The sequence below is a fragment of the Oncorhynchus tshawytscha genome, linkage group LG11 (genome assembly GCF_018296145.1).
Source record: "Oncorhynchus tshawytscha isolate Ot180627B linkage group LG11, Otsh_v2.0, whole genome shotgun sequence".
In the NCBI taxonomy this organism is placed as follows: Eukaryota; Metazoa; Chordata; class Actinopteri; order Salmoniformes; family Salmonidae; genus Oncorhynchus; species Oncorhynchus tshawytscha.
The window spans coordinates 3,283,071-3,308,391 of record NC_056439.1 but is presented as its reverse complement, the minus strand read 5'-3'; the positions used below and the strand labels follow the sequence as shown (position 1 = coordinate 3,308,391).

The 25,321-nt window shown below is 44.9% G+C and overlaps 1 protein-coding gene across 1 annotated transcript in view; it reads left to right on the top strand.

Moving 5' to 3' along the window:
• The window catches only part of LOC112261314 (glycine receptor subunit alpha-3-like), a 116,648-nt gene that overhangs the window by 69,577 nt on the left and 21,750 nt on the right, over positions 1-25,321 (top strand). Inside the window, exons 4-6 of the mRNA XM_042329695.1 lie at positions 7,486-7,709; positions 10,858-10,940; positions 15,301-15,438. Coding sequence (XP_042185629.1) covers positions 7,486-7,709; positions 10,858-10,940; positions 15,301-15,438 — 445 coding nt within the window. The remainder of the gene's footprint in view (positions 1-7,485; positions 7,710-10,857; positions 10,941-15,300; positions 15,439-25,321) is intronic.

The window sequence follows — 25,321 nt, the reverse complement described above, 5'->3', positions numbered from 1 at the left end:
ATACTAGAGTCATGGTCCCATGGTAAACTAGAGTCACGTGGTAGACTAGAGTCATAGAGTCATGTGGTAGACTAGATTCACAGAGTCACGAGGTAGACTAGATTCACAGAGTCACGTGGTAGACTATAGAGTGACATGGTCACATGGTAAACTAGAGTCACGTGGTTGACTAGAGTCACAGAGTCATATGGTAGACTAGAGTCGCGAGGTAGTCTAGCGTCAAAGAGTCATGTGGTAGACTAGAGTCATGTGGTAGACTAGAGTCACAGAGTCACGTGGTAGACTAGAGTCACGTGTTAGACTCGAGTCACGTGGTATACTAGAGTCATGGTCACATGGTAAACTAGAGTCACGTGGTAGACTAGAGTCACGTGGTAGACTAGATTCACAGAGTCACGTGGTAGACTAGAGTGACATGGTCACATGGTAAACTAGAGTCACGTGGTAGACTATAGTCACAGAGACACGTGGTAGACTAGAGTCACAGAGTCATATGGTAGACTAGAGTCGCGTGGTAGACTAGAGTCACGTGGTACACTAGAGTCACAGTCACGTGGTAGACTAGAGTCAAAGAGTCATGTGGTAGACTAGACTCAAGTGGTTGACTAGAGTCACAGTCACGTGGTAGACTAGAGTCACAGAGTCACGTGGTAGACTAGAGTCACAGAGTCACGTGGTAGACTAGAGTCACGGGGTAGACTAGAGTCACAGTCACGTGGTAGACTAGAGTCACGTGGTAGACTAGAGTCACAGAGTCACATGGTAGACTAGAGTCACGGGGTAGACTAGAGTCACAGAGTCACGTGGTAGACTAGATTCACAGAGTCACGTGGTGGACTAGAGTGACATGGTCACATGGTAAACTAGAGTCACGTGGTATACTAGAGTGACATGGTCACATGGTAAACTAGAGTCACGTGGTAGACTAGATTCACAGAGTCACGTGGTATACTAGAGTGACATGGTCACATGGTAAACTAGAGTCACGTGGTAGACTAGATTCACAGAGTCACGTGGTATACTAGAGTGACATGGTCACATGGTAAACTAGAGTCACGTGGTAGACTAGAGTCATAGAGTCACGTGGTAGACTAGACTCATAGAGTCACGTGGTAGACTAGATTCACAGAGTCACGTGGTGGACTAGAGTGACATGGTCACATGGTAAACTAGAGTCACGTGGTAGACTAGAGTCATAGAGTCACGTGGTAGACTAGATTCACAGAGTCACGTGGTAGACTAGAGTCACAGAGTCACGTGGTAGACTAGAGTGACATGGTCACATGGTAAACTAGAGTCACGTGGTAGACTAGATTCACAGAGTCACGTGGTATACTAGAGTGACATGGTCACATGGTAAACTAGAGTCACGTGGTAGACTAGAGTCATAGAGTCACGTGGTAGACTAGAGTCATAGAGTCACGTGGTAGACTAGATTCACAGAGTCACGTGGTGGACTAGAGTGACATGGTCACATGGTAAACTAGAGTCACGTGGTAGACTAGAGTCATAGAGTCACGTGGTAGACTAGATTCACAGAGTCACGTGGTAGACTAGAGTCACAGAGTCACGTGGTAGACTAGAGTCACAGAGTCATATGGTAGACTAGAGTCACAGAGTCACATGGTAGACTAGAGTCACAGAGTCATATGGTAGACTAGAGTCACAGAATCACGGGGTAGACTAGAGTCACAGAGTCATATGGTAGACTAGAGTCGCGAGGTAGTCTAGTGTCAAAGAGTCATGTGGTAGACTAGAGTCATGTGGTAGACTAGAGTCACAGAGTCACGTGGTAGACTAGAGTCACGTGTTAGACTCGAGTCACGTGGTATACTAGAGTCATGGTCACATGGTAAACTAGAGTCACGTGGTAGACTAGAGTCACGTGGTAGACTAGATTCACAGAGTCACGTGATAGACTAGAGTCATAGAGTCACGTGGTAGACTAGATTCACAGAGTCACGTGGTGGACTAGAGTGACATGGTCACATGGTAAACTAGAGTCACGTGGTAGACTAGAGTCATAGAGTCACGTGGTAGACTAGATTCACAGAGTCACGTGGTAGACTAGAGTCACAGAGTCATATGGTAGACTAGAGTCACAGAATCACGTGGTAGACTAGAGTCACAGAGTCACGGGGTAGACTAGAGTCACAGAGTCACGTGGTAGACTAGAGTCACAGAGTCATGTGGTAGACTAGAGTCACGTGGTAGACTAGAGTCACAGTCACGTGGTAGACTAGAGTCACAGAGTCACGTGGTAGACTAGAGTCACGTGGTATACTAGAGTCATGGTCCCATGGTAAACTAGAGTCACGTGGTAGACTAGAGTCATAGAGTCATGTGGTAGACTAGATTCACAGAGTCACGTTGTAGACTAGATTCACAGAGTCACGTGGTAGACTATAGAGTGACATGGTCACATGGTAAACTAGAGTCACGTGGTTGACTAGAGTCACAGAGTCATATGGTAGACTAGAGTCGCGAGGTAGTCTAGCGTCAAAGAGTCATGTGGTAGACTAGAGTCATGTGGTAGACTAGAGTCACAGAGTCACGTGGTAGACTAGAGTCACGTGTTAGACTCGAGTCACGTGGTATACTAGAGTCATGGTCACATGGTAAACTAGAGTCACGTGGTAGACTAGAGTCACGTGGTAGACTTGATTCACAGAGTCACGTGGTAGACTAGATTCACAGAGTCACGTGGTAGACTAGAGTGACATGGTCACATGGTAAACTAGAGTCACGTGGTAGACTATAGTCACAGAGTCACGTGGTAGACTAGAGTCACAGAGTCATATGGTAGACTAGAGTCGCGTGGTAGACTAGAGTCAAAGAGTCATGTGGTAGACTAGACTCAAGTGGTTGACTAGAGTCACAGTCACGTGGTAGACAAGAGTCACAGAGTCACATGGTAGACTAGAGTCACGGGGTAGACTAGAGTCACAGAGTCACGTGGTAGACTAGATTCACAGAGTCATGTGGTGGACTAGAGTGACATGGTCACATGGTAAACTAGAGTCACGTGGTAGACTAGAGTCATAGAGTCATGTGGTAGACTAGAGTGACATGGTCACATGGTAAACTAGAGTCACGTGGTATACTAGAGTGACATGGTCACATGGTAAACTAGAGTCACGTGGTAGACTATAGTCACAGAGTCACGTGGTAGACTAGAGTCACAGAGTCATATGGTAGACTAGAGTCGCGTGGTAGACAAGAGTCACGTGGTACACTAGAGTCACAGTCACGTGGTAGACTAGAGTCAAAGAGTCATGTGGTAGACTAGACTCAAGTGGTTGACTAGAGTCACAGTCACGTGGTAGACTAGAGTCACAGAGTCACGTGGTAGACTAGAGTCACAGAGTCACGTGGTAGACTAGAGTCACGGGGTAGACTAGAGTCACAGTCACGTGGTAGACTAGAGTCACGGGGTACACTAGAGTCACAGAGTCACGTGGTAGACTAGAGTCACGGGGTACACTAGAGTCACAGTCACGTGGTAGACTAGAGTCACGTGGTAGACTAGAGTCACAGGCTAGACTAGAGTCACGTGGTAGACTAGAGTCACGTGGTAGAATAGAGTCACGTGGTAGACTAGAGTCACGTGGTAGAATAAAGTCACAGAGTCACATGGCCGACTAGAGTCACGTGGCAGACTAGAGTCACGTGGTAGACTAGAGTCACGTGGTAGACTAGAGTCACAGAGTCACGTGGTAGACTAGAGTCACAGAGTCACGTGGTAGACTAGAGTCACGTGGTAGAATAGAGTCACGTGGTAGAATAGAGTCACGTGGTAGACTAGAGTCACGTGGTAGACTAGAGTCACAGAGTCACGTGGTAGAATAGAGTCACGTGGTAGAATAGAGTCACGTGGTAGAGTAGAGTCACGTGGTAGACTAGATTCACGTGGTAGACTAGTGTCACGTGGTAGACTAGAGTCACGTGGTAGACTAGTGTCACGTGGTAGACTAGTAGACTAGACGAGTTACATGGGATTTCTGGAAGAACATTTTAAACAAAAGTGGAGACTGTGTCAATGTCATGTCAGACAAGTATACAATAGAACCTCAAGGTGCCCATATAGACTACAGTATGTTTACCATAGGACCTCAAGGTGCCAATATAGACTACAGTATGTTTACCATAGGACCTCAAGGGGCCCATATAGACTACAGTATGTTTACCATAGGACCTCAAGGTGCCCATATAGACTACAGTATGTGTACCATAGGACCTCAAGGTGCCCATATAGACTACAGTATGTGTACCATAGGACCTCAAGTTGCCCATATAGACTACAGTATGTGTACAATAGGACCTCAAGGGGCCCATATAGACTACAGTATGTTTACCATAGGACCTCAAGGTGCCCATATAGACTACAGTATGTGTACAATAGGACCTCAAGGGGCCCATATAGACTACAGTATGTTTCCCATAGGACCTCAAGATGCCCGTATAGACTACAGTATGTTTCCCATAGGACCTCAAGGTGCCCATATAGACTACAGTATGTGTACCATAGGACCTCAAGGTGCCCATATAGACTACAGTATGTTTATCATAGGACCTCAAGGGGCCCGTATAGACTACAGTATGTTTCCCATAGGACCTCAAGGGGCCCGTATAGACTACAGTATGTTTCCCATAGGACCTCAAGTTGCCCATATAGACTACAGTATGTGTACCATAGGACCTCAAGGTGCCCATATAGACTACAGTATGTGTACAATAGGACCTCAAGGGGCCCATATAGACTACAGTATGTGTACCATAGGACCTCAAGGTGCCCATATAGACTACAGTATGTGTACCATAGGACCTCAAGTTGCCCATATAGACTACAGTATGTGTACAATAGGACCTCAAGGGGCCCATATAGACTACAGTATGTTTACCATAGGACCTCAAGGTGCCCATATAGACTACAGTATGTGTACAATAGGACCTCAAGGGGCCCATATAGACTACAGTATGTTTCCCATAGGACCTCAAGATGCCCGTATAGACTACAGTATGTTTCCCATAGGACCTCAAGGTGCCCATATAGACTACAGTATGTGTACCATAGGACCTCAAGGTGCCCATATAGACTACAGTATGTTTATCATAGGACCTCAAGGGGCCCGTATAGACTACAGTATGTTTCCCATAGGACCTCAAGGGGCCCGTATAGACTACAGTATGTTTCCCATAGGACCTCAAGTTGCCCATATAGACTACAGTATGTGTACCATAGGACCTCAAGGTGCCCATATAGACTACAGTATGTGTACAATAGGACCTCAAGGGGCCCATATAGACTACAGTATGTTTACCACAGGACCTCAAGGGGCCTGTCTAGACTACAGTATGTGTACCATAGGACCTCAAGGTGCCCATATAGACTACAGTATGTTTATCATAGGACCTCAAGGGGCCCGTATAGACTACAGTATGTTTCCCATAGGACCTCAAGGGGCCCGTATAGACTACAGTATGTTTCCCATAGGACCTCAAGTTGCCCATATAGACTACAGTATGTGTACCATAGGACCTCAAGGTGCCCATATAGACTACAGTATGTGTACAATAGGACCTCAAGGTGCCCATATAGACTACAGTATGTGTACAATAGGACCTCAAGGTGCCCATATAGACTACAGTATGTGTACCATAGGACCTCAAGGGGCCCGTATAGACTACAGTATGTTTCCCATAGGACCTCAAGGGGCCCGTATAGACTACAGTATGTTTCCCATAGGACCTCAAGTTGCCCATATAGACTACAGTATGTGTACCATAGGACCTCAAGGTGCCCATATAGACTACAGTATGTGTACAATAGGACCTCAAGGGGCCCATATAGACTACAGTATGTTAGTGTGTTTCTATAAGAAGGACTAGTGATGGACTGAGTATTGCAGAAAAATGTAGGATGATCACCCGTGCTAGATATTTCCCAGATGTGTTGGAGGCCCTGTCCGCCATCACAGATTAGAGAAAAAAAGATGTTTGAGTAAGCAACAAAATCCCACAGCTTTTCGGGAGCACCAGTTTAAGTTCAATGAAAAGTGAACTCCCAATTGTGAGGTGTGGTTCCCTGTTCAGTCTGGGTCAGAGAGTGGGAGAGAGCAGGCTCAGTGTCATTATTCATGATCAGCTGCTGAACGAATACACATTGTGGAACTACCGTTAGCAACTGATTTTGGATCGGCTCTCCCTAGCCGAGTCCTAACGCTAACCATTATGAAAACGAACAACTACACAGGCCCCTGGACCATGAACAAAACAAACACTGTCATGCCTAATCAAACCTATCCCAATTCTCCCAGCTGTTCTTCTCAGTGGTCTGTCTGCCTTTTCAGCTCTGAACGAGCTCAAGTGAATAGATATTGTCATTCCCGTTAAAGTGATGAGTGCTAATGGTAATAGTGCACCATATGTTTGATAGCAGGAGAGCTGCTGTACCGACGTTGTCTTCGAACAGCAGATGCCTTCAGATGGGATATGCCAGTCCTTTTCTCTCCACTGCACTTTATGTAACATCTACTCTAAATGTTCATGAAAAATCTAATAAAAGCAAATAAAAAATGTCTTGCGTTTTCACCCGGCTGAGGTAGACAAGATATGTAATTACAGCTTGGTATTTGCTCAGCAACACTGGTAAGGAAAAAGGCAATTTAGACTGATGTATCCCCTAAAATGAAGTATGATTTTAAAAATATATATATCACCTAGTTGGAAGTTAACAAAGGCTGAAACAGATGTTTATTGTTGGAGCATTCATTTAAAAAAATGATACCTGAAGTGCCTTTAGGGCATGTCAATTTTGACAGGGCTTTTCCCCCTATGGAACATAAAAGATCTGTGCAGTACTATAGATGAATTCAACTGGACAGGGCATGGGCCGTACACTGCGACATGGACTATGGGGATCGGACGTAGAGATGTAAGGGACATTATTAATAAGCAAATCCCTATAAAGCACAGAGAACAGGGAAAGGAACTGAAAGAATAGGGGAGTTGATCCCGGGAGCACCAGAGGCATCCGACGCATCCGCGCCCCTGGTCCCCACCATATGGGGACTTCATGGTCCTCTCTGCCTTGGTTCATTGATGTCAGCACTCTGAACATCAGCAGGGACCACCAGGACCTTAGAGGGGAGGATACAGTACTGATTTCGCGTCCCCAAAGTGTCACCACCATATGTGGACTTCGCGCCCCTGTAGGTGCCCCTCTGCCTGGTTCAGTGGTGTCTGCTCCATGAGCATCAGCTAGGACCACGAGGACCCTAAACTCAGACCTCTGGGGGAATGTGATGAATGCAGAGGGGCAGGACACAGTACTGTAGCTCAGTGTACCATGTTAAGACCCTGCAGTCAACTGCAAATCACAACCTGTCACTAATTCCCTACTCCTCTCGCTCCCTCTCCCCTCTCCCTCACTCCCTCTCCTCCCTCCCTCCCTCCCTCTCCACTCTCCCTCCCTCCATCCACTAGGACTACAGAGTGAACATCTTCCTCCGTCAAAAGTGGAACGACCCCAGGTTAGCGTACACAGAGTACCCTGACGGTTCTCTGGACCTGGACCCCTCTATGTTGGACTCTATCTGGAAACCTGACTTGTTCTTCGCCAACGAGAAAGGGGCCCATTTCCACGAAGTCACCACAGACAACAAGCTGTTAAGAATATTCAAGAATGGCAACGTCCTCTATTCTATACGGTGAGTGTGTACAGTATGATCCCACTAACACCCTTTTCACATTATAATACCTAACTTAACCAAACTGGGCTCAGATAATTCCATCAACTACGGTGGATTCATTACCAGGCTAGCTCAGTACAGCTTGGTTTGGCTCAGCTCAGTTCGGCTCAGTAGTGTGAAAAACCCTCAAGAGGTGTGGGTCTAAGCATCATCAAATGACCATCTTACAATGATACATCAATCACATAATCAGACTATAGGCACTTTGAATGGCCAATAACTCACACCGAGTCTTATCCAAACTCGAAACATTCAATCCACTAATCCACTGCTATCTAGAATCTAAAAGGGTTCGTCGGCTGTCGCATAGGAGAACCCTTTGAACTATTTTTTGGGGTTCCAGGTAAAACCCTGTTGGTTCCAGGTAGAACCCTATTGGGTTCTATGTAGAACCCTTTCCCCGTAGGGTTCTACTTGGAACCCAAAAGAATGCTACCTGGAACCTGGAATTAAAAAGGGTACTCCTATGAGGACAGCTGAAGAACTCTTTTGGAACCCTTTTTTCAAAGAGTGTACTGACAAAAATGCTCTGCCACACCCTCAATCAAGATGGGACACTTCTCATCTTCTGTCATTAAACATAAAGGCAGAACAGGGGGTGCCACAATGTTGAGTAAATCTCAAGGTGGAGCAGTGAATTGTTGAAAGCCTTGAGTCGACGGCATCAGTCGGGTTGAGTTATGAAGTTGTGTAGTGGCGGGGCCGTAGAAAAGCTGTGATGGAAGGCTGAGAGGATATGACACGATGGAGCGGAGGGATCCCATCGGCCATGGAGTCGGTCCGCAGCCTGGCGCCTCCGGGGTGGAGGACGTAATTAAAACCCGTCAGCCTTCTTCGTTTTGTCTCTATCCTTTTTCTCATTCTTTCATTCCCTCTCCTCCAACTGGATGTCTCTCTCTCTCCATCCTTCTCATCTCTCAGCTTCTCTCTTTCTCTCCTCTCTCTTCTTTCACACTTTCTTTTTCCTCTCTCTCTCTTTCTCTCTCTCATCACCAGCGATTTACAGCACTTGTTCAACACTGAGCCAAGTTCACTTGACACTTGACAGGATTTGTCCAGGCATGACACACATGTGAATGTACACTCTTTGGGCTCCAAAGCAGTTCTTCTGCTGACCCCATAAGAAAGCCTTTTTGGTTCCAGGTAGAACTATTATGGTTTCCATGTTGAACCCTCTGTGTAAAGGGTTCTACATGTAACTCGAAAGGGTTCTACTTGGAACCAGAATGGTTCTACCTGGAACCAAAAGGGGTTCTTCTATGGGGACAGCCAAAGAACCCTTTTAGATATCACCTTTTTTTCCTAAGAGTGTAAGACAAAGTTAAATTACTGTTTAATGAATGCCCCGCCTCACTTTTCTCCACACCCCAATTTTAAAAAAAATACTACTAATCAGATGTGTTATTTTCTGGCCAATATATGCTGCTCTCTGTTTATAATGCACTCGCGGTCCGCACTCCCTAGATGCTTTCCCAAGAGACCAAACCACCTCAGATCACGCGCTCAGGACATGTTCGAGCCTCGGATTGGACAGTGAAACACACACGCTGGCACCTGCAGGCGACGTGCAGATGTTTAATTTCTCTCGCATGCTGTCATGGCTGAAGCCAGCGCAAATTCCTACTATTTATGTGTCCAGGTTAAACGTGGGACGTCCCTCATTATAAACAAACAGTCGGTTAAATTCATGGTTATTGCATCAGAGAACAGGGCATTCATCAGCAAAGACGCAGTGCAAGCTGATAGTATTTTGGACAATCAAATTGAAGTCAAAATGATTGATGAAATCGAAGTGTGTCAGCTGTATGGTGATTTGCGATTCATATCTTACATTTTACCGGTACTACCAGTAGTAGTTGGCCAACCGATAACACCAGGACGGAATGAGTTTGAAGTGATGATGCGCCGTCGAGAACAGCTAGCACGTCGAGCAACGTGCATCGCCAGTGACACTCACACACTTCATGCAGATCAGCAGGTGGCAGCCAGATGAGACAGTCGAAGGAGGATGCCGTGAGAAGTTACTGGGCTCGAATTTAGTCACGTTTGATCTGTATAGCTTGATGCTTCTAATTGTGCACGTTATCATTTTGATGATGATGAAAGTTTATACTGTATGGCTGGATTTATGTATTTTTTTCCACTGCTACATTCATTTGGCAGACCTAACTTGATTGACCCTCTTTCTACAAGACCTAGTCTATGAGAGGCCTAATCTAATCATATTTGTATGGATATTTTGTTAACGCCTCAGCTATAGAGATGCACTCAGGTAATGAACTCATTATTATGCATCAACATTTTAATTTGATTACAGTTATTTACTGTTGATCATTCTTGAATTTGTTAGGCTATACAATTAAGCAGATTAATGCACTGATAATACATTCATATATAACCTTTTTTTTCAATAATTTTTGAATATGATAGAATATTGCAACTCGAATGTGAATAATGATCATTCATGTTAATTTGCGTATTAATAATAATAATCTGATAATCAATGTGATAAAGTACTGTTATTCCTTATCCTCCTAATGATTTTTTTTTAAATTGCTCGCTCGCCTCACTTTTCTGGGGGGAAAATCCGTTAAACAGTGAATCAATTTTGTCTGGCCTCAGCAGAAAATCCGCTACCACCTAATGTAATGGGTAGCTACATAAAAGAATTCAAAACACATTCATAACCCATACTTAACACATTCATAACCCATACTTAACACATTCAGAACCCATACTTAACACATTCAGAACCCATACTTAACACATTCAGAACCCATACTTAACACATTCATAACCCATACTTAACACATTCATAACCCATACTTAACACATTCATAACCCATACTTAACACATTCATAACCCATACTTAACACATTCATAACCCATACTTAACACATTCATAACCCATACTTAACACATTCATAACCCATACTTAACACATTCAGAACCCATACTTAACACATCCATAAGGCACGTGATAGTGGTGATGAATGTTCAAAGTAGGCATGAATGCCTAATGTATAGCCCCTTTCAAGTCAAACGATACCTAGTTGTGATGTATACTCACATGTTTTTATTTTCTATTGTCTATCTGTTTTCCAGATTGACATTAACCCTCTCCTGTCCGATGGACCTGAAGAACTTCCCCATGGACGTGCAGACGTGTATCATGCAGCTAGAGAGCTGTGAGTACAGCACTATAGCATTACTGTAGTAGTACGGCAGTATTTAGTATATTATCCACCCGTTATAGCCCTGTGACTGCAGTATCCGTCGTGGATATGTGGAATAAAATGACAAAAGCCTGTTACGTAAAATGTTCAGATTGAATTTTTCATCTGACGGGCAGTAGGGAGCTTTTTATAGTTCCAATAAATATTGAGGTCACTGGTAAAATAATCTCATCAGATTTGTGGTGAAGAGAGCGTGGGCATGGGTTTACCTGGGTAGGATAATAATGCCTTGTCATGCCAGTGTGGGTGGTATGTCCTCTTGTGACCACACAGATGCACGAATGTAGGCTCTCGCTTACACACACACACACACACACACACACACACACACACACACACACACGCATACACACACACACATACACACACACACACACACCGCTGACCTAATACTCTAGGGTCTCTTCCTGCCTGGACTGTCTTTATGGCCCTGTGGAATGGACTCATTCAGGCCAGTAGACCAGTAGTTATTGGTTATGAAGGCTGTTAGTGGAGGGTTATTAACATATATTTAGATATGCAAAAGTCACTTCTAATAAGGGAGGACATGTATGAGCATATCAAGTGCCAGCTGAATATGTGCATATAAGGAGCATAATTATTGGAACATTTTACGGGGTAATCTTCAGATTGTCCTTGAATAAAACATCAATATCTAGCTGCGTATATAGATATTAAAATTCATATACACTTCTTTCGCGTAGTATTACTGCATAATCTTAACCATATTTTTGACCCGTAGCACTTGTCCATTTCCTGAATCCATTTAAGTGAATTTCAAGTCCCAATCCCTCCATCCATCAAGATGAGCCGCTTCATGATGAGCCGCTTTGTGAGTGGGGTTCCTACACAGCAGAAATCAATCCCTGTGGACCATCAATCGCTATGCGTTCCCCATCTCCCTACAGCACACTCCCCTATTAGCTTTTATCCACCTGGAGTAAAGGAAGTGCTCCGTTACCTTGTTAAAGATGTGTGGACTTGAGGAGACACAGCACTGGATGTGTCCGCTGTCCACTAAAAGATGTAGCAAATTGGCAAATACTTGCATTTGCACAGGGGCCCGAGTGTGTCACAAAATAATTCATGCCGATTGCTGCTGTGTCGCAGCCGCAGAGGCTTTTAGCCGGGACATCTCTTGTCTCTGTGTCAGAGAGTTTGTAGTACTCCCCTCCCCTTGTTCTCTCGCTCTCTCGAGTCAAAACATGACTGTGATAACGCCAGTCACAAGATAACACTTTACTCCCACAGAGCTAGCAGAAGTGGACACACTGTACCCACGAAACTAAAGCCTGCTCCGCTCAGCCAGCCTCTGAACGGCTTGGATCAGATAGGCCAAGCACGTTAACCCACAGAAGATCATGTAGAAACACTCCAAATCAGCAGGAATTGGGAGTCAATGACTTGAGGAATATATTGAAGGAATACAGAGGGAGCACATGCGATATAATATGAATAATGTATTAACAGTCTGTATGATGTGCTATAACTTGGTCTGAACTTGAATTGACTCTGAATGGACTCTTATTTTTAATAAGCAAGGTAGTGTGTTGAGGAAAGCGTATAACTTGACTTGGGTATAGGCAGAGGCTAGCATACATGGCCAGATGTGGGAGACACTGCAGTGAGTGGCAAGGGAATCAATGTCCGGTAGCGAGTAGGAAACCCTCCTCTATGTCTCCCTTCATTACCTACAAATTAAATATGTTCAGAGGGGCAGCAGAGGGTGGATTCATTTATATTAATAGTAATGGCCATGCTAAATTACCCCCCGCGCTCCTCTAACTCTCCCATCTCCTCCCCGTCCTCCCTCTCCTCCTCCCCTCACCCTTTCCTCCCCCCTCTACACCTCTCTAACATGTGGAAGGAAGTACAAAATGGACACAGAGACGCTATAATTACATGGTGCTCCATCATTAATTGTTTTCTACTTTTTTACACACCCTGTCCTTTCCAGTGCAGTTGCGGCCCGGGGGGATAGTTACCATGGCGCTGTACTGTTTAATGCTTGGGGAGATCATTTGTCTTCGTTTGTACGGCCCCGGGTTTATTTCATTATTTTATGTACCACAGTCGGCGAGGCCCTTCTGGCCGGCTTTAGCCATTTGAAATGTGAGTTCAATGTTAAAAGGGAATGACGTTGATGGGTCGATGCCCGGTGTCTGGAATGGAGGGAAATAGATAGGCATGGGTTATTTTATGTCATTTATGAAATCTTATCAATTATAATGAATGGTTATTATGGTCGGTCTATTGGGATACTGTGGCATCATTTAGAATGTATGCATGGCCGGTATTTATCCTAATAATGTCATCATTTATTGGATTTGCATGGTGCTTTTCCAGATGCTCCAAGTGCTTTACATAGGGGGAAACTCACCTCATCCACCACCTAAGACATCAACTGGCATTCGAAAATCGGCCATTAGTGCGAACCAATAGGAATGTAGGAGCAGAGGAAGTTCTGAGTCATGTTGTGACTACAGTACATTGACTCATACTGCGGAGGCTGCTTTGACTAATTTCATCTCCCAATATTAACCGAAATGTCTGCACTACCTAGTCCCCTGGGCTGGTGAACTGCATCGTGGGATACTTTGGGTTAAAGATAAATAGCCTACATGCAAGGTTGAGATATATTCAAGATGCTTCTATATCCAGGTGCAGATATTTCATATAATTTCTCTTGATTATTTAACTCTTGTCGGTATCTTTCAGTGTCCTTACGTTCAAAGATATATATTTTCCTACAGGAGACTGGATAGATTTTTCGGCTTGCACAATAGGGCATAGCTGTTAGAATGCCCGTTCCCTATAGCTGGCTGATGGACACTATAGGAAATGTTAATGCTTCAAATGGAAAGAGGTCATTAGCATGACTAGTACTCAGTTAACTGGGACCTTATTCCGAGGAATAAACAAATAGATTCCTTTTTTTTCCCCATTTCAAGGTCCCAGTTTTACATGCCGTTCCTGAGATATTATCGTAAAGTCAACATGGCTTTAGAATCAGACCTGTTTTGTTCATCTGATCACATGAGAATACTTTCCATCCCTCCTCCTTCCACGTCAGTCACTCCATTATCTGTAAGACCTCAGTCATACTTTCCATCCCTCCTCCTTTCACGTCAGTCACTCCATTATCTGTAAGACCTCAGTCACACATTCCATCCCTCCTCCTTCCACGTCAGTCACTCCATTATCTGTAAGGCCTCAGTCATACTTTCCATCCCTCCTCCTTCCAAGTCAGTCACTCCATTATCTGTAAGGCCTCAGTCATACTTTCCATGCCTCCTCCTTTCACATCAGTCACTCCATTATCTGTAAGGCCTCAGTCATACATTCCATCCCTCCTCCTTTCACGTCAGTCACTCCATTATCTGTAAGGCCTCAGTCATACATTCCATGCCTCCTCCTTTCACGTCAGTCACTCCATTATCTGTAAGGCCTCAGTCATACATTCCATCCCTCCACCTTTCACGTCAGTCACTCCATTATCTGTAAGGCCTCAGTCATACATTCCATCCTGGGAAATCTTTGCCTGAATTACCCATTTTTGAATGGATAAACCATTATAATCCAAGGTTGTTGTGGATTGGCATACTAAATAGTGGGTTGGTAAACTAAATAGTGGATTGGTATACTAAATAGTGGGTTGGTATACTAAATAGTGGGTTGGTATACGAAATAGTGGATTGGTATACTAAATAGTGGGTTGGTATACTAAATAGTGGGTTGGTATACTAAATAGTGGCTTGGTATACTAAATAGTGGATTGGTATACTAAATAGTGGGTTGGTATACTAAATAGTGGGTTGGTATACGAAATAGTGGATTGGTATACTAAATAGTGGGTTGGTATACTAAATAGTGGGTTGGTATACTAAATAGTGGCTTGGTATACTAAATAGTGGATTGGTATACTAAATAGTGGATTGGTATACTAAATAGTGGGTTGGCCCATGAAGTCTGCCCCAGCTTATTCCTTTAGCACTAAAGACAGTGTGACATTAACAACATTGACTCTTGGTTGATCTATTGAAATGAACAACTTATCCTTGATTCAGTGTAATCTATAGCATTGATATTTCATGTATGATACAGCATATAACACACAAGGTATCTAGGATATTTTGATCTTCCCATAAATCTGGTCTAGGTGGAGATATGAAATGTAGAAATCATCAATTGATTATGTATTTATAAAGTCTTTTTCACGTCAGCTGTTGACACACACAGTGCTTTTACTGTACAGTAACCCGGGCCGAGGCTATATTGTCTGATTGCAAGTCCCGCCTCTCTTCTTTTCCAGTTGGCTACACAATGAACGACCTGATCTTTGAGTGGCAGGAGAATGGACCAGTCCAGGTAGCTGATGGGTTGACCCTCCCACAGTTCATAATGAAGGATGAGACGGATCTGAGATACTGCACCAAGCACTATAACACAGGTAAGATACAATGGGAGTGTTTGAGGTCGAGTCCATTGCAGTCGGACTGTGCAGAAACACAAAAAATAATCTTCCATCCCAAATGAAGCTATTATTATGAGATGAAGTTCAGTGAATATGCACAGAGCCATCCTCAGGCTGTTCCACACAGTTAGAGTTGAAAGATGGGACCTTTATTGTGAAAGCGTCTTCACGCTTCTGCTTTGGAAAACATGACAAGGTAATGGGTTGATGGTGTTAATCTTAGTGGTATATAGCTTGACTACATCATTGAAAGAATGAACAATTCATGAATTTACATTTCTGAATGTACATCTACATCTACATTTGAAAACTAGAACAATTCATATTGCTCATCCTAAATGGCTTTGAGCCGAAACAGTAAGGCCTTTTTTTAAACTCAATTCAAGATGGTTTCAATATCCACAGGCTGCATATGCTATATGGCTCACAACATTCTCGATATCAGCAGAGCTCTATTACCATTTCTTACAACCAGCGATGTCAGAGAACACGGTTCCAATTCGGGAATTCAACCTTGGTCTTCTTTCACATAACAGAAAAATAACTGCAGGTCTCTAACTCCACATCTCCAGCTAACTGCAGCGCTATCCAATATTATAAGTTTGGTCCTTTTTCTTCCTTCTCATAGCAACACAATCGCTGCAGGCTTTCACAGCTAACTGCAGTGCTAGATTAATCCTAGGCCTAAATGGGGCCTTATTCAGCTTCTTTGGCTGTGTTTAGACAGGCAGCCCAATTCTGATAATTTTTCCACTAATTGGTCTTTTGACCAATCAAATCAGATGTTCTCACGTCAGATCTTTTTTAGAACTGATCTGATTGGTCAAAATAACAATTAGTGGGAAAAAGATCAGAACTGGGCTGCCTGTCTAATGCAACTATAGACTTGTTGTCAGCCAGCCAGTGAAGTAGCCCAATGAAGTGTGAGGCTCCAGTCTACCACAGCACTAGCTAGAGTGAGGGTGTGTCCCAAATGGCGCGCATATTCCCTATATAGTGCACTACTTTTGACCAGGCCCTATTTCAGATGCAGCCTCAGTGTGGCCTTATTCAGCCAGTGACGTAAAGTGCACCGTGAGGTAGGAAGCATTGCAGGCTGAATAATGTAGTTTCTTCTACCTGCATCTTTCATGGGCCTGTCATGTCCTCATTGCCAACGCTAAGTCAGCCTTAGCACGCCCGCTTCCTCACTCCTGGCTAATCAGGAGTATGTTGTGCTTCAATTAACGAGAGGGAGAAAAGGAAATGAAGATGTATTTTTAGATGACTGAGAGCAGCAGAGAGAATGGAAGAGGCTTGGATGGATGGGTGGGTGGATGGAGGCAGGGAGAGAGGAGGGGGGGGTGAGAGAGAAGGGGGTGAGAGAGAAGGGGGGACAGAGAAAAGGGATGGCAGAGAGGGGGAGTACAGAGAGAGAGGGGGGCAGAGAGAAGGGGGAGTACAGAGAGAGGGGGGTGCAGAGAGAGGGGGGGGTGCAGAGAGAGGGGTCAGAGAGAAGGGTGAGTACAGAGAGAGAGGGGGTGTGCAGAGAGAGGGTGGGGGCAGAGAGAAGGGGGAGTACAGAGAGAGAGAGGGGGACAGAGAGAAGGGGGGCAGAGAGAAGGGGGAGTACAGAGAGAGAGGGGGGGCAGAGAGAAGGGGGAGTACAGAGAGAGTGGGGGTGTGCAGAGAGAGGGTGGGGGCAGAGAGAAGGGGGAGTACAGAGAGAGAGGGGGGGACAGAGAGCGGGGGGCAGAGAGAAGGGGGAGTACAGAGAGAGAGGGGGCAGAGAGAAGGGGAGTACAGAGAGAGAGGGGGGGATAGATGTAGGAGAAGGAATGTCATCTGATAATTAAAAAAGCTTGTTTTTTCCTCCTTTCACTACGTTAATTATATATAACAAGCTCCTTAGTGCATGTCTAGGCTTCCATGGTTGTCACGTCAACAGTGTTTAGAGTGAGGCTGAAACAGTCCCCTATCAATAAGAGGTGTTTTGGCTGCTGACTACTTGAAAAGAGATTCTGTTTTAAAACCAGTATCGCATTTTCTTTGGCTATTATGGTCAATTCAACTTATAAAAAGAGTAAAAGCATAAATTAATACATTTTGGTTATACAGTAGCTATGGAATTGTTATTCCACTTGCTTTTCACTCCAAGGTAATGGTTTAATGTGTAGTCTTGGTGAACTGGTATACCAGCAAACAGTCACTAAACTAAAGCCCTACTGAGAAATGTCAGGACCTCATTTTAAGTTCTTAGAAATGCTTAATCATTTAGTTTTGTTATATTCACGAAAAAGCCAAAGTGTAGGCTTATTCTATGAATGGAGAAGGCCAGAACATGCCTCTACCCAGGCTGCTATTTTTAGAAGCTGTCAGCTCTCTGTCCTGTCTCACATAAGGAGGAGGTGAGAGAGAGAGAGAGAGAGAGAGAGAGCGAGAGAGAGAGAGGGGGAGAGAAGTCAGGCAGGAAAGAAGGAGACGAGAGAGAGAGAGAGCGGGGTGTAGATAAGTCAGGCAGGAAAGAAGGAGACGAGAGAGGGGGAGAAGTCAGGCAGGAAATAAGGAGACGAGAGAGAGAGGGGGAGAAATCAGGCAGGAAAGAAGGAGACGAGAGAGAGAGAGAGAGAGAGAGGGAGAGAGAGGGGGAGAGAAGTAAGGCAGGAAAGAAGGAGACGAGAGAGAGAGAGAGAGGGAGATAAGTCAGGCAGGAAAGAAGGAGACGAGAGAGAGAGAGAGAGGGAGAAATCAGGCAGGAAAGAAGGAGACGGGAGAGAGAGGGGGAGAGAAGTAAGGCAGGAAAGAAGGAGACGAGAGAGAGAGAGAGAGGGAGATAAGTCAGGCAGGAAAGAAGGAGACGAGAGAGAGAGAGAGAGGGAGAGAAGTCAGGCAGGAAAGAAGGAGACGAGAGAGAGAGAGAGGGGAGAGGGAGAGAAGTCAGGCAGGAAAGAAGGAGACGAGAGAGAGAGAGGGGGGAAGTCAGGCAGGAAAGAAGGAGACTAGAGAGAGAGAGAGAGAGAGAGAGGGAGAGAGAAGTCAAGCAGGAAAGAAGGAGAGCACTCTGTGTACCTATAGGTCGAGGGCAAGTCAAGGATCACCAACATTCACTCACTTGCCAGGCGCGCACAGTGAGTTACTGAGAGAGCGAGAGGGGTAGAGAGGTATAGAGAGAGACGGGTAGAGAGAGAGAGGGGTAGAGAGAGAGAGAGAGAGAGAGGAGTAGAGAGGTAGAAAGAGAGGGTAGAGAGGTAGAGAGGGGGGTAGAGAGGTAGAGAGAGGGGGTAGAGAGGTAGAGAGAGAGGTAGAGGTTAGAGAGAGAGGTAGAGGTACAGAGAGAGAGAGGTACAGAGAGAGAGGTATAGAGAGAGAGTTAGAGAGAGAGAGGTAGAGAGAGAGAGAAGTAGAGAGATAGAGGGGTAGAGCGGTAGAGAGAGAGGTAGAGAGAGAGAGAGGACTCACTGGACTCTATGTAAACTGGAAACCATATAACCTGAGGCTGAATTTATAGTATCTGGGAATTTTATAAAAAGCTAATTTGAGTATAAGGCTACCTAAATTCTACCAGCACATTAACTGTAGCACTTGCGCTGGCAATACACTTGGCCACTGCTACTCTAACGTCCTCGATCCATACAAGGCCCTCCTCCGCCCTCCCTTCGGCAAATCCGTCCACGACTCCATCTTGCTCCTACCGTCCTGTAGGCAGAAACTCAAACAGGATGTTCCCATGACTAGAACCATTCACAATGTTGGTCTGACCACGCTTCAAAATTGTTTTGATCACACGGACTGGGAAATGTTCCGGGAAGCCTCAGAGAATAACATCCATTTATACACTGACTCGGATAGAGAGAGTTTATAAGGAAGTACATTGGAGATGTTGTACCCACTGTGACTATTAAAACCTACCCTAACCAGAAATTGTGGATAGATGGCGGCATTCGCGCAAAACTGAAAGCACGAACCTCCGCATTCATGGATGGAAAGATGTTGGGTAATATGGCCGAATATAAACAATGTAGTTATTCCCTCTGCAAGGCAATCAAACAAGCAAAATGTCGGTATAGGAACAAAGTGGAGTCGCAATTCAACGGCTCAGACACTAGACGTATGTGGAAGGGTCTACAAGCAATTACCGACTACAAAAGGAAAACCAGCCAAGTCACGGACACCGACGTCTTGCTTCCAGACAAGCTAAACACCTTCTTTGCCTGCTTTGAGGATAATACAGCGCCACCGACGCGGCCCGCTACCAAGGACTGCGGGCCCCCCCTCTCGTTCTCCATGGGCGACGTGAGTAAAACATTTAAACGTGTTAACCCTCGCAAGGCTGCTGGCCCAGACGGCATCCCTAGCCACTTCCTCAGAGCATGCCCAGACCAGGTGGCTGGTGTATTTACAGACATATTCAATTGCTCCCTATCCCAGTCTGCTGTCCTCACATGCTTCAAGATGGCCACCATTTTTCCTGTACCAAAGAAGCCAAAGATAACTGAACTAAATGACTATCGCCCCGTAGCACTCACTTCTGTTATCATGACGTGCTTTGAGAGACTAGTCAAGGATCATATCGCCTAAACCAGGGGTGTCAAACTCAAATACCCAGTGGGCCAAAATGTAAAACCTGAACAAAGTCACGGGCCAACATTGAACAAATTAACCTTTTAATATGGACCCAAACAAGTTTTGCTTTAACATTGAATATGGAACAAGCATCGCTTATTACCATACAATATATAATTTAATAGTGGAGACATGCAAAATCGAATTTCAAATGAAAAAACACATCAATGGCATTCATTTCTTAAATAAATAAAATTTAAATAAAAATTGTATGCCTCTTTTCTATTTGCAGCCTACTGATTTAAATACCAAAATAAACTTTTTCCACTGGCTAATAATTTTACAAATAAAATGATAATAAATCAATCAACCATTCAAGCCCATGCCTTGTAGCAAGAAAAAGTGCATAAAGAAAACGTTAATTATTGCACACTGGTCTAATCTGATGTGCCCAAGCCAGATACCTGGCATCTCTTCTTGGATGCTAGTTCATCAATGTCTGGGCTCAAGCTCTGAGCTGAAGAAATCCTCAGTATCGAGCGAAGATGTTCATCAGTCAGACGTCTCCTGTGAGTTGTTTTGGTCATCTTCATCGAGGAGAAAAGTTGCTTGCATAGATAAGTGCTGCCGAACATGGAGAGCATCTGAGCAGCTTGGGTGCGGAGCTGAGGCATTGTGTCAGGGATGAACCGTGGAAACTGTGCGGCGCCCACAGCATCATACTTTGACTTCAGCGTGTCGTTGCACTGGAGTTCAATCACCATTTGGATGTTGGTTGGTGCATTTTCCACATCAACTGCGAAGGGATTACTAAGCAGTTCAAACTTGCATTTCTGGGCATTGAAGTCGGCAAATCGCCGGCTAAACTCAGCGGCGAGAACACTGAGTTTTTCAGCAAACTGTGCGCATGGGAACACGGCGGTAGAGATCTGCGCTTTTATGGATTGGCAGCAGGGAAAATGGCAAGGGTTTCCTTACAGCATCTGATTCTCCCACAGGCACAGTTTAGTTTTGAAGGCCCTCACTGCAGCGTACATGTCTGTGATGATGCGCCCCCGCCCCTGAAGCTGCAGGTTCAGCGCATCGAGATGGCTCGAGATGTCACAGAGAAAGGCCAGCTCACACTGGAACTTTTGCTCCCAGAGTTCTGCTGTATCCTTCCCTTTGGTTTCCAGGAATTGACATATTTCCTCACGCAGCTCGAAACATCTGTTCAGTACTTTTCCTCTGCTTAGCCATCTCACCTCTGTGTGATACGGCACATCTGCGTATTCCGAAACACACTCCTCCAGAAAAGATTTAAACTGGCGGTGATTTAGACCTTTGGCTCTTATAAAGTTAACTACCTGTGTTACTGTGGTCATAACATGTTCCATCTTTAGGGCTTTGGCACACAGTGCTTCCTGATGTATGATGCAGTGGTAAACAGTTAGCTCACCTGCACAGTTCTCTTCCCGCATCTTCTCCCGAACCATGCCCACCAGTCCACTCTTTTTACCGCACATCGCTGGCGCACCATCTGTCGTTAATCCAACGAGTTTATCCCACGGCAGCTTTATTTCAGTTACACATTTGGAAACCTCCTCAAAGATTTCCTTTCCTGTGGTTGTGCCATGCATTGATTTGAATCCTAATAGCTCCTCCGTAACGCACAGATTTGAGTCCACTCCACGGATGAAGACTGACAGCTGAGCAGTATCAGATGCGTCGCAGCTCTCATCCACAGCGAGGAGAACGCAACAAAATCTTTTCCCTTTTCCATCAGCTGGTCATACAGATTGGTGGCAAGATCACATGTGCGATCAGCTACTGTGTTCCTGCTCAGGCTCACGTTTGAAAATGCTTGTTTTTTCTCTGGGCATACGAGGTCACAAACCTTCATCATGCACTTTTTCATGAACTCTCCCTCATTAAAGGGCCGGGCTGATTTTGCGATCTCTGCTGCCACTATATAACTAGCCTTTACAGCAGCCTCGCTTTGTGATGTGGCTTTTTAAACATATTCTGTTGTGAAACCAAACTTCTTTTCATCTCCTCTACTTTCTGGCTCCTTTGAGTCATGTCCAGGTCCTTGTATTTGTCATGGTGTTTCGTTTCATAGTGTCGTCTAATGTTGTACTCCTTACTTACAGCCACGTTGACTCCACAAACAAGACAAACAGGTTTGTCTTTTACATATGTAAACAGATATTCTGCCTCCCACTTGTCCAGAAAGCTCCTGTTTTCTGCCTTTCTTTCGCCATTTTTGGGAAGGGTTAGCTCGCTGACAGTTGTAGCGTCTATGTTGCTATGACTACTGTCACAGAGGAGAGAGCGTTTCTGGGTCCTGTCCTGATTGGCGCGCGAAAACAGCAGAGCATTATGGGATTCGTAGTATTAGTGGTGAATGCGCTGTACAATACCGGCGGGCCAGCTCTAGTAGTAATTTGGTATTGTCTCGCGGGCCAAATATAATTACCCCGCGGGCCAAATTTGGCCCCCGGGCCAGAGTTTGACACCCATGCCCTAAACCCTACCTGTCACCCTAGACCCACTTCAGTCTGCATACCGCCCCAACAGGTCCACAGACGATGCAATCGCCATCACACTGCACACATCACACTGCACACTGCCCTATCTGATCTGGACAAGAGGAATACCTATGTAAGAATGCTGTTCATTGACTACAGCTCAGCATTCAACACCATATTACCCTCCAAGCTCATCATTAAGCTTGAGGCCCTGGGTCTCAACCCCTGTGCAATTTGGCCCTGGACTGTCTGACAGGCCGCCCCCAGGTGGTGAAGGTAGGAAATATCTCCTCTACGCTGATCCTCAACACTGGGGCCCCACAAGGGTGCGTGCTCAGCTCCGTCCTGTACTCTCTGTTCACCCATGATTGTGTGGCCATGCACACCTCCAACTCGATCATCAAGTTTGTAGACGACACAACAGTAGTGGGCTTGTTACCAACAACTACGAGACAGCCTACTGTATATGGAGGACTCAGAGTGTGGTGTCAGGAAAACAACCTCTCACTCAACGTCAACAAAACAAAGGAGATGATCGTGGACTTCAGGAGACAGCAGAGGGAGCACCCCACTATCCACATCGACAGGACAGTAGTGGAGAAGGTGGAAAGCTTTCAAGTTCCTCGGCGTACACATCACGGACAAACTTAAATGGTCCACCCACACAGACAGTGTGGTGAAGAAGGCGCCAACAGTGCCTCTTCAACCTCAGAAGGCTGAAGAAATTTGACTTATCACCTAAAACCTTCACAAACCTTTACAGATGCACAATTGAGAGCAACCTGTCAGGCTGTATCACCGCCTAGTACGGCAACTGCACCGCCATCAACCGTAAGGCTCTCCAGAGGGTGGTGCAGTCTGCATAACACATCACCGGGGGCAAACTACCTGCCCTCCAGGACACCTACAGCACCCGATGTCACAGGAAGGCCAAAAAGATAATCAAGGGCAACAACCACCCGAGCCACTGCCTGCTCACCCTGCTATCATCCAGAAGGCGAGGTCAGTACAGGTGCATCAAAGCTGGGACCGAGATACTGAAAAACAGCTTCTATCTCAAGGCCATTAGACTGTTAAACAGCCATCACTAACACAGAGAGGCTGCTGCCTGCATACAGACTTGAAATCCTTTGCCACTTTAATAAATGGATCACTAGTCACTTTAAATAATACCACTTTAATAATGTTTACATATCTTACATTACTCATCTCATATACTGTATTTTATAGCGTCTATTGCATCTTGCCTATGCCGCTCTGCCATTGCTCATCCATATATTTATATGTACATATTCTTATTCCATCCCTTTACATTTGTGTGTATAAGGTAGTTGTTGTGTAATTGTTAGATTACTTGTTCGATATTGCTGCACTGTCGGAACTAGAAAAACAAGGATCAAGGATCTTTCTGTACTTTGCTCCGTTCATCTTTGCCTTAATTCTGACTAGTCTTCCTGTCCCTGCAGCTGAAAAACATCCCCACAGCATGATGCTGACACCACCGTGCTCTACTTTAGGGATGGTGTCAGGTTTTCTCCAGATGCAATGCTTAGCATTCAGGCTAAAGAGTTCAGTCTTGGTTTTATCAGACCAGAGAATCTTGTTTCTCATGGTCTGAAAGTCTTTAGGTGCCTTTTCGCAAACTCCAAGCGGGCCGTCATGTGCCTTTTACTGAGGAGTTGCTTCCGTCTGGCCACTCTACCATAAAGGCCTGATTGGTGGAGTGCTGCAGAGATGGTTGTCCTTCTGGAAGGTTCTCCCAGCTCCACAGAGGAACTCTAGAGCTCTGTCAGAGTGACCATTGGGTTCTTGGTCACCTCCCTGACCAAGGCCCTTCTCCCCCGATTGCTCAGTTTGGCCGGACGGCCAGCTCTAGGAAGAGTCTTGGTGGTTCCAAACTTCTTCCATTTAAGAATGATGGTGGTCACTGTTGTCTTGTCTTTGGCTATGCCGGATTAAGTGATAAGACATGCTATTCTATAAAATAATTTATCTGTAATTAATATTACCTGATTAAGCTAATCAGGTGAATGTAATTAACTAGAAAGTCGGGGCACCACAAAATAATGTTTATAGAGCTGTTATTTTCCGAATAAACTCTTAAAGACCTAGTAATCTTTTACATCAATAGCAGTCAATATTTAATCGTCACCTTGTTTAGTCTCATCTGAAAGTTGTAAATCGTCACGAACCCTGGCTAGCAAGTTGAATCAGCAATACAAAATTTGGTTTAATTATTTATTCACTAAATACCTAAATAATCACACAGAATGGATCATACATTGATTACAAATGATGTCATAAAGAAAATGTCCCTGGTGGATGGAACAGATATGCCTGGTTACACAAAGAGAGGGGGTTGGGAGAAGCTATGCTATCGTAAATACAGAATCTTATGCATTCTAAATAACCGCCCATTTGAAAAAGGAGAATGCAATAAATATTTACTCTGAGCTGCGCTTCGGTAGATTGGTCGTCGATGGAATGCTGGTTTGTCCTGGATCTCTGGTCCTCTGAAGAATGTCTAGTGGTGAACTGGAGCGCAGTAGAATGGCTGCTCTCTCCGTCCTCTCCTAGCCCACGTTTAGTGACTGCTGCTAACTCAACGGCTAGGAGGTATCACTTCTGGAGTGAATAAGAGTTCAAAGTTCATACCAAGTTGCCGTACTTTTAAGCTCATGCTATTTCTGGCTGTTATAGTCTAAATTCATCCTTCCGGGGTGTAGGTCGTCACCTTCACATTGAAATTCAATGCTAATTTCATTAGATTCTTGCTGAGGTTGGCTTAGTTCTGTAGATGGTCTTTG